Source organism: Oncorhynchus masou, chromosome 28 (genome assembly GCF_036934945.1).
Source record: "Oncorhynchus masou masou isolate Uvic2021 chromosome 28, UVic_Omas_1.1, whole genome shotgun sequence".
Classification (NCBI taxonomy): domain Eukaryota; kingdom Metazoa; phylum Chordata; class Actinopteri; order Salmoniformes; family Salmonidae; genus Oncorhynchus; species Oncorhynchus masou.
In genome coordinates, this window is record NC_088239.1 from 64,064,621 (window position 1) to 64,074,806 (window position 10,186).

General features: G+C 44.1%; 1 protein-coding gene across 1 annotated transcript; it reads left to right on the plus strand.

The window, feature by feature from the left end:
• The first annotated feature begins 2,313 nt into the window (after positions 1-2,313).
• On the plus strand, positions 2,314-7,358 carry LOC135516900 (myosin-13-like). Its single transcript, XM_064940969.1, has 13 exons — positions 2,314-2,487; positions 2,708-2,899; positions 3,203-3,307; positions 3,445-4,041; positions 4,187-4,318; positions 4,437-4,539; positions 4,684-5,037; positions 5,316-5,505; positions 5,737-5,858; positions 5,964-6,185; positions 6,456-6,715; positions 6,850-6,984; positions 7,149-7,358. Exons 1-13 carry the CDS (start codon positions 2,323-2,325, stop codon positions 7,290-7,292), a joined length of 2,721 nt encoding a protein of 906 aa, XP_064797041.1. The 5' UTR covers positions 2,314-2,322; the 3' UTR covers positions 7,293-7,358.
• Positions 7,359-10,186: the final 2,828 nt, after the last annotated feature.

Consider the following 10,186-nt stretch of genomic DNA (forward strand, 5'->3'; position numbering starts at 1 on the left):
TAAAAACAGCACTTAGGTTGACCGGGGTAGCTCTAGCAGGACAGATATTTGACGAGCCTACTTGCTGGAAAGGTGGCCTCCTATGACGGTTCCACGTTGAAAGTCACTGAGCTCTTCAGTAAGGCCATTCTACTGCCAATGTTTGTGTATGGAGAATCTTTCATTTTGGCTGTGTGCTCGATTTTATACACTTTTCAGCAATGGGTGTGGCTGAAATAGCCAAATGCACTCATTTGAGGTGTGTCCACATACTTTTGGATATATAGTGTAGTACAGTGTGTTTGTTGCAGGAACAGAGAATGACTAGATAGGTCACAAATCTATAATAATTATGTCATAATGATGATAATAATGGTGCTGATAACTCACTGTTCAGGAGATGCAGGATATGATGGCCGAGAAGGATTTCCAGCTGGCTGAGTATGAGTTTAAAGTCAAGGAGCAGGAAGCCGCCATCCTGAAACTCAACCGCAAAATACATGAGAAAGATAGTGAGAAGACAAAAGCTGTTCAGGTAAGAATATCATCCATTCATAGAAGGGGATGTTGCTCAGTGTAGAGTGCATGCTTTGCTTGTATGAGTTTCTGGGTTCACCCCTGGCATCAACATAACTGGTTTGTGGTTGACTTTACTTACCTTGGTTGAATGTGCTGACTGCCATTCTGGAGTCTTTCTGGATAAGAGCGTCTGCAAAATGAACAAAATGTAAATGAAATGCTGGAGTAATGGAGTAAATTAGGTTATATAATGTCAAGTTGACCCATCTTTAACCTCTGTCCCTTTTCATGTTTAGTCAAGCAATGGAGTGACAGACACGATAGGCCAGCTTCAGGCATGTCTGGGGGAGAAGGAGAAAGAACTGCTGACTCTCAACAATCTGCTGTTTAGCCATGAGGATACAATCCATGTAAGAACTCACAGCTGTTCATACGCTGACCAAAACTATTGTTTTGTAGATCCATCCATCTATTGTGTAGCTCTTATTTATCCATCCCTGAGTATGTTGTTGTTGGGTTTTCCCCAGACTCTTGAGAATGAACTGGCCAATGAGAAGATCAAATATGACTCAAAGACCAAGGTAACGCACAGGCCTTTTCTCTCCAGGTCCTCTGTACTCCAATTCTGGTGTTATATTATCCACTTCTCCTGGGACATGTTTGTGTAATTTTTCACATATTTTTTTAAATACATGAAATTCAGGAACTGATAAGCCAATCAGCTTAATCAGCATAGATAAGCAGATCACTATTCTATCTGTTCAAGTACTGTTCCTTTGTCTGTCAGGAGCTCCAGGATGCTTTGGAACAGTCCAATGAAGAGATGGCAGAGAAAGACTTCCTCCTAACAGAGAATGAGATTAATCTGAAGGAGCTGGAAGCTGCCGTAAAGACATTCAACTGCACACTGCAAGAAAAAGATAAATTGCTACAGGTATTAGGTCTAGTATCAACTAAGCAAGCACTGTATGTAAAAGCATACCGTATTGCTATCATATCGTTTCCATTGACTGTCAATGTGTTCACTGGATAATATACACAGGAGTGTGAAAGGGAACCAATTTTGACATTCTCTTTCTCAGGAGGGCCATGTGTGCACATGCCCTGACACTACCACTGGTCACCATCAGGAATCAGTGTTACAGCAGCAGATTGAAGAGGTGAAAGAGAATTCTGACGTGAGATTCACAGTCACACGTATCATATTCTTTGGGGCTTTTGCTCATTGTACCTTTCCATACCTTTGTATTTTTTTTAGAAATAGAGTAGATTGAAAGACTCAACCTTTTAATATGTTTTCTGGTGCAGGGAGCCAGGGAAGAGCTGCTGTCTGTGGTAGAGCAGAACAGGGAGATTGAGGGTCTTCAGAAGGCTCTGCTGGACATCCAAACACACCCGCCTGCCCAAGAAGATCTCCTGTCTCACATCCAAGATGCTATAAATGTACATTACCACAATGCATACTATTACATTATGGTGATTCCAGTACTTAACCACATATTGAATGCGGTTTGTTAATTGATAAGAGAATCCTAATATTTTCCTAGCAAGCCAAGGATGAGATCCTCACTGCCATTGAAGGGAAAGGAAACGCCAGTTCTTCAAACCTGTCTTTACTGATGCAGAAGCTAACCGATCTGCAAGATAGGAACAATCAGCTGTCTTGCTGTCAAGATCTGATAAATGTATGTTTACCTCACTTGCCTACCCCTCTGGTGAAACTATCTATATCACTTTGTTGTATTCATGTCAGTCATCTTAATTTTTTATGTTATTAATGTTAATAATACAATGTATTGTGCTGAGCAGAGTGTGGATGCTCTGATGCGACAGCGGGACATGGAGATGGCTCAGACCAGGGAGGTGTTTAACTGTCTGCAGGGAGCCAAGCAGGAGCTGGAGGAGAGCCTGTGCCAAACACTACAAGTCAAGGACAGGTCCTTTGCACACCTAAAGGTCGCTCTGGACAGGAAGAACAAGGACATGGAGGTATAGGAGGACACAATTATGCTTTTGAATGCTATATTCCCCAAAAATGCTACCCAGAAGATTCTGGACGTTGCTAAATAAACAGATTTAAAAAGCAGATTTAAAAATGGTTTGTAGGAAACAACAACACCCTAGTGAAGTTGAACATGAGCAAAAAAAAGTCTTATTCAAATTAATCTCATTCAGAGTTTCTGTCATATTGCCGGTAATATCTCTTCAGGTCATGGCTGGTCAGTTCCACAGCCAGATGGAGGAAAGCAACAGGGAGCTAGAACGACTGGAGCAGAGACTGAGAGAGACAACGGACATGTTGGCTCAAACCAATGCAGATAAGCAGAGCCAGCTGACTGACCACCAACTCACAATGGAAGAGATCCGGTCTGCCACCAGCATCAATGCTCAAGTGCTAAAGGTAACAGAAACCTCATTGTTCTGCATTTTAGTACAAATCTACAAGGAATGTATGTCCTTATACAAGAGTCACTTAGACTAGGGGTCTCAAACCTAGGAAGCTGTTATTTTGTAACTCTGTCTATATGAACCTTCAGTGCATTACTCTCAAGTGACTGCAGTGTAGTGGAGACCCGTGTTCTACACATATATGTGACTCATTGAGTTGATAATATAGGTACTCAACCTACTGCAATTCATCTGGTGTTAAGTGATAAACATCAGATATAATTTCAGGATTCTTATTCCTGTCTCTCTCCTGTAGTCTTTAGAGTCAGTGATGAAGGGCTTGGACCAGGAGCTCCAGGAGAAAGACTCTATCATATCCCAGCTACAGGAGGTTGTCAATAGGAACTCAGAGGATCTAGAGGTAGAGTGACAATTCTAAGTCATTATTTGGTCATTCTTATATAATTACCATTTCACAGTGTAATTTGTAGTTGTGGAATGAAAATGGGGAATGTATTGTACCTATTTCTGGACTGTTTGTCTCATCTCATTCCCCAGATCATGGTTGGCCGGTTGCATAGTCAGGCTGAGGGTAGCAACAAAGAGCTGGGGCAACTGGAACAGAGGCTCAAAGAGACAGAAGCCATTTTGTTTCAGACAACCCAGGAAAATGAGACACGGATGACAGACCATCAACTTGAAATTGAGAAACTGCAGGGTGAAGCTGAAGACAGCAACAAGAAGGCGGAGCAGCTGGAGGAGAAACTCAAGGAAATGGAGGACATTTTGTCTTGTACTACTGGCAAATATCTGCAGGACAATCAACTTACAGACAGGAAACTGCAGGGTCAAGCGGAGGACAGAGACAGGAAGTTGGAGCAGCTGGAACAGAGACTCAAGGAGAATGTGGACATTTTGGCACAGATCACTGATGATAAGGACAAACTGTTGCTAGAAAATCAACTGGCAGAACAGAAACTACAGAGCCAGACTGAGGACAGTAGTATGAAGCTGGAGCAACTGGATCATATGTTGAAAAAGAAGGACATGCTGTTCATGGAGAGCACAGCAGACAAGGAGATACAGCTGACGAACTACAAACTCACAGTAGAGAAGCTAATGTCTTACATCACCATCAATGAACAGATGTTCAAGGTAACGAGAATAGTTTCTACCAGAACTATATATAGGTGTGCATAATACACTACCTTTGGCCAAAAGGTTCTGTCTCCTCTCTTTCCTTTAACCACAGACGTTGAGACAACGCAGCCAGAAACTAATTTATATTTTCTCTTTGAAGGAGTTGAGAGAACATCACAGCCAGATTTTGGCCAAGCATTCGCTGGAGCTTGAGGACTATGGGAAGTGGCAGGAGCAGCTATCCACAGCACAGATTCAGATCTCTGCCTCCCTGCAAGAGAAGTGCTCAGAGGTCTCTGAACTGTAGACCATCAGAACTGGGGTCAATTATATTGTAATTCAATCAATTATCTACAGTTCCCATTTCTAATGTTCTACTCTTATCAATCTTACTGTGTGTTTTTGATTAGTGTCTGGAGCATTTTGCGGTCCAAAGGGAGGGGGGGAGAACTAATCCCTGTCAGAGAGAGACTCTGGACCCTGACAACCACACCATCCCAGAGAACAGTGAAGGTGAGTGTAAGTGGTCTGTCTTTGGTCTGTGGCTGAAGTGTCATTATAAAAGACTCATAAAGACTCTTACTCTCTCATTCACCTTTTCCTTTCTTCCTCCCTCTTTTATTTTCCATTTCACTCTCTCCTCCGCCCTCTTCCCAGTTCCTGCAACTGAGGTTGGCCCGACCAAGTGTGAGAGGTGTCTCCAACTTTTGCAGAGGGAGAATGGCAGTCTGCTGGACAGACTGAGGGCTAGCAAGCACCTCAACAAGACCCTGCGCAGCCAGCTGGACCTGTGCAGATCCATTATGGCTCAGAGAGAGGGGGGTGATGGACAACGTTTCTCCCCCTCCAACTCACTCACAGTGGAAGAAGAAATGAAGGAGCCGCTGCAGGAGATCTTGAGGCTGAGACAGAGTCTGAAGGAGAGCATTCAGGCAAACGGGAGGCTCCAGGAGCATCTGAAGAGCCATAAGGCCCAGCAGGCAGGGACAGAGATGGGCCAGAACCACCCAGGTCAGTCAGACACAGGGATCATTATTTATTTATTTAGGGGCAAATCATAACTTGAGATGCACACTTATATTGGACGTAAATCATGCATTAATGTAAATTAAAGGTTTACACGAAAACTGGAGTTACACTAAAGTTAATTAGCCAACAAATTATTTTACAATAACTACCTAGTTATTCAAGTGGTGAACACACTTACCTTCACACTTAACTGCGTGACTGTTCAGAGGGAATAGTCAGGGGTGAACTGTTACTGTACATGCTTTTGTTCTGATGTCCAGGCGTGCATGCTGAGTCAGAGAGACTGAAGGCGTCTCTGGTTGAGACAGCCTGTGAGCTCACACAGCTCCAGAGAGAGAGTGACATGCTGAGGGAGGAGAGAGAGAGGCTGACAGAGAGGCTCGCACGCTCTGAGGACAACAACAGGAGCCTGGAAGGCTCACTAAGCTCCACACATGAAGAGATAGACAGGTTGGAGGAAGTAATAATAAGTATAGGAAATAGTAGGAGTCCAATCTCCAGACTCCTTCATCCCAGCCTTGACTGTTAATATTCCATTGAATTATAGCCTGGGGCAGTTTCTTTGGCTTGACAATGGTACTGCAGAACAGATGGCTAAAACAGAACTGGCTCTCAGGCTGATCGAGTTAGATGTTGACAGACAAATAGTAGACTTGATGTGAGTTTATTTCAATGTCTAAGGTTGAAGGGAGAACTCGATGCCTATCAAAAACAGCTCACCAACAGCAATGAGCTCCTCAAGTCATTTTGTGAGGAGATGCAGGGGTCCAAGCAGATGAGGACAGCTGCAGTCAACCCCACTGGTAATGTATACAAGAAGGTCCCTCACTTCTTCTCTCCATCTACAGTTATTCTTGCTAGATGTGATGTTGATTCTGTTGAGTTGCTACACTTTCATCTAACATCAGAGTTTGGAGGCGGTCTCCCGGACAACCCCAAGCTAAATCAACTCCTCTCTGAGATCCAGCGAATCAGAGCACAGCTTGCCGATAAGGACACAATACAGACTAATGCCACAGAGGAGAAACACCCTGAGCATTCTGGTTGGCCCGAGTGCCCTCCAACGATCATCAACATCAACTATGTGGAGTGTGGAGCATCCAGGCATTCAAGCAGGAGCAGTCCTTCAGGTACAAGTAAGAACTGTGAAATGTCTCAGTGATCATTATGTATTGTGATGGTGTAAAAAGAAATGGCAGCATATTTTCAATCGAATCTTCATTGAAATGGCTTTATGTCCCTCGTATCACCATCAAGACTACATACAGTAAATGTAACACTAGTAATCAAATTAGCTTTCAAAGATAGGTTTCTTCTTAGGAAAATCAACACATTGGTTGACTTGAATGGCAAATTCAACTAAATTCAGTGACTTTATCACAACTGTTTTTATTATTCAGGGAGAAGAAATCATGCCAAGAAGGACAATGACAACCTCTCACAAAGCAGCCTTACCTCCAGCATAGATGACTCGGTCCCATCCTTATTGAACAGTAGCCTATCCCCACTGTGGGTAAATGACAAGAGCCCCAATGTCACTGGCCAGGAAGATGATTGCATCAAGAGACTGATATCAGAAGGGAAGACAATGACCAATAAGATGAGTCGGCTACTACAGGGGTGCCACAACAACAACTCCAATCCCACGTCACAGTCAGCAGTGAGTCCTTTGGAATTTGAGTGTTTCAATAGTATGATTATTCATATTTTCCCCAAACCACATTTGAGAAGTTATGCTCACGTGATTAAAGCAGTGCTCCGTTTTCCTTTCATCATTTTATCTCACTGGTGCAGTTTGATGTCACTCCGGTTCAGGTGGACCAGAAGTACATCAAGCATCTCTCATCTACCATCGGTGCCTGTCATCTTCTGAGGCTCCAAGAGAGGCGTTCTCAGAGTGACTCTGTGAATTTCTCCCAGAGCCAAGAGGTAGAGATCCTCCCCATGTATCACCAGTCAGGGTTTAAATGTGAACACTGCAGCTCACCTCACACGCATTTTGTCTGAGCAACATTGTCAGTGAAAAACATAGATTTTATAACAGCAATGCATATTCTTAACTTGTATTCTCTACATGTTGGTTTTCCCCTCAGAATTTCTACTTGGAAAATCTGAAACTGAAGAATAGAATTGAGATAATGAAGAGGGAGCAATCTGAAAACAAGAAGATGCTTTCTGAGGCTGTCAAACGACTGAGAAGAGTGAACCTGGGGAAAGTAGGGAGAGTGAGTGAATAGCAGCAAATGATCATCATTCCACTAAGCCAATCTTTGTTTCATGGATTCAAATAGAAAGAATTGGAGCTTCCCTCATCAGTCTTAATAAAAGTTTGCTATTGCAATGCTGTTGTTTCTCTCAATTCTGTGTTGTATTTTTGGACAGATTAATCAATGTAGAAATGTGCCATATAAATTTGACGCACATGATAAGCTTATGCAGTGATTCCGCATTCACGTGCTAGTCAGAACTAGGAAACTCCTAGTGAACAGCACATGAACGCGGCATGTAGCGATTGAACTGCTGCTCATTAAAAATATATATTTCAGTCTTGGGGGTGTGGTACGATGTGGGTGTGTTACAATTATATGTGTTAACCGTAGGTGACTGACAGGAGGAGCCCTTTTGGTACGCCATTGTAAAAGATTTTGAAAGCTATAGAAGAAATGCATTTAATTCATTAATGTCTACATTAATTTTTAACAAGTATATTCTATTACAGACATCTAAATGCATAGTTTTAAATTATATTTTATGAACTGAACATTTAAAAAAAAAATATATATATATATATAAGAACATATTCCTCAAATAATTATTTTTAAGACAGAACTAATGTTACTGTCCACACTACAACAAAGAAATACTTAAAAACATTCAATTTAGCCGAGATAATTGTTTGTACAGTGTGTCGACTTTGGTGTCTATTTCAGATCTTATGGCATTTTCAAGGATGAACATAAGAGCATTGAAAGGGGAGAAGACCCCTATAAGTCTGGCCATGTGGAGAAGTGCAGCTATAGTGAGGGCCAACTTACCGGTTTGGTCAGGGCCAGCATGAGGGATAAAGTTTATCCTGTGTCGGTGAGTGTAGCTATTAAGTTAAGTTTGAGCATCTTAGCAATACAATGTGTTATATACAGGTGTCAACATTCTACAAAGAAAGAGCCACTTAATCAATTATCCTGAACAAAAATATAAACGCAACATGCAACAATTTCATTGACTTTACTGAGTTTGTCATGTCTTGTTATGTCTGTTCCTGTCCTTTCTCTTCATTCTCTCTCTCTGCTGGTCTTTTTAGGTTACCTTCTCTGTCTCTCATTCCTCAGCTGTTCTACATTTCCCCTAACTAGCTCATTCTCTCTTTCCCCACCTGTTCTCTCTTCCCCCTCTGATTAGGTCTCTATTTCTTTCTCTGTTCCTGCTACTTTCAGTGTCTGATTCTTGTTTGTGTTTTTTGATGCCAGAAGCAAGCTGTCGTCTCGTTTGCTTCCACCTTGTCCTGTCCTGTCGGAGTCTGCCTGGCAGGAGCATCCTGCACTATACTAACGTTCTTTTTGTTCCGCTGACAACGTTGGAAGAGGATTTATGCCATTCCTGTATTTTCATTAAAGAACTCTGTTTTCTGTTAAAACTGCTTTTGGGTCTTCACTCAAGTTCATAACAGAAGAATCAGACCAAGAATGGACCCAGCGGCTCCGGACCCTTTTCACTCCGCCGTCGAGATCCAGGGGGCGATGCTAGGCAGACACGAGGAGGAATTGTCTGCTGCTCAACATGCCGTTGAGACCCTGGCCGTCCAAGTCTCCGACCTCACAAGACGGGTTCACCAACTCCACCTCGATCCACCGCCCACTTCCAGGGTTTCCGAGTCTCCGGAGCCCAGGATCAACAACCCGCCGTGTTACTCTGGGGAGCCCACTGAGTGCCGCTCATTCCTCACTCAGTGTGATGTGGTGTTCTCTCTCCAGCCCAACACTTACTCCAGGAGCGCAGCCCGCATCGCCTACGTCATTTCTCTCCTTACCGGACGGGCGCGTGAGTGGGGCACGGCAGTCTGGGAGGCGAGGGCTGAGTGTATTAACCAGTATCAGGACTTTAAGGAGGAGATGATACGGGTTTTTGACCGTTCTGTTTTTGGCGAGGAGGCTTCCAGGGCCCTGTCTTCCCTATGTCAGGGGAATAGATCCATAACGGATTATTCTATTGAGTTTCGCACTCTCGCTGCCTCTAGTGACTGGAACGAGCCGGCTTTGCTCGCTCGTTTTCTGGAGGGTCTCCACGTCGAGGTTAAGGATGAGATCCTCTCCCGGGAGGTTCCTTCCAGTCTGGACTCCTTAATAGCTCTCGCTATTCGCATAGAGCGACGGTTTGATCTTCGTCGCCGAGCTCGTGGAAAGGAGCTCACGTTCTCCGTTGCTCCCCTCTCCACATCACTGCCACCTGCCGCATCACTGCCACCCTCCTCCGCCGGCTCGGATGCTGAGCCTATGCAGCTGGGGGTATTCGCATCTCGGCCAAGGAGAGGGAACGGAGAATCACCAATCGCCTCTGTCTCTACTGCGGCTCCGCTGGTCATTTTGTCACCTCATGTCCAGTAAAAGCCAGAGCTCATCAGTAAGAGGAGGGCTACTGGTGAGCGCAACTACTCTGGCCTCTCCTTCTGGATCACGCACTACCTTTCCGGTCCATCTCCGCTGGCCCGGTTCATCTGCTTCCTGCAGTGCCTTGATAGACTCTGGGGCGGAGGGCTGTTTTATGGACGAGACCTGGGCTCGGGAACATGACATTCCTCTCAGACAGTTAGGGGAGCCCAGGGCCTTGTTCGCTTTAGATGGTAGTTCTCTCCCCAAGATTCAGCGTGAGACGCTGCCTTTAACCCTCACTGTCTCTGGTAATCATAGCGAAACCATTTCTTTTTTAATTTTTCGTTCACCTTTTACACCTGTTGTTTTGGGTCATCCCTGGCTAGTGCGCCATAACCCTTCTATTAATTGGTCTAGTAATACTATCCTATCCTGGAATGTTTCTTGTCATGTAACCTGTTTAATGTCTGCTATCCCTCCTGTTTCCTCTGTCTCTTCTTCACAGGAGGAGCCTGGCGATTTGACAGGGGTGCCGGAGGAGTATC

Excerpts from the sequence above, each read along its gene's own strand:
- LOC135516900 (XM_064940969.1), top strand. The coding sequence starts at position 2,323 with ATGCGACAGCGGGACATGGAGATGGCTCAGACCAGGGAGGTGTTTAAC. Across the intron at positions 3,308-3,444 it reads GGAACTCAGAGGATCTAGAG|ATCATGGTTGGCCGGTTGCA; the intron begins GTAGAGTGACAA and ends CTCATTCCCCAG. Across the intron at positions 5,859-5,963 it reads AGCTGCAGTCAACCCCACTG|AGTTTGGAGGCGGTCTCCCG; the intron begins GTAATGTATACA and ends ATCTAACATCAG.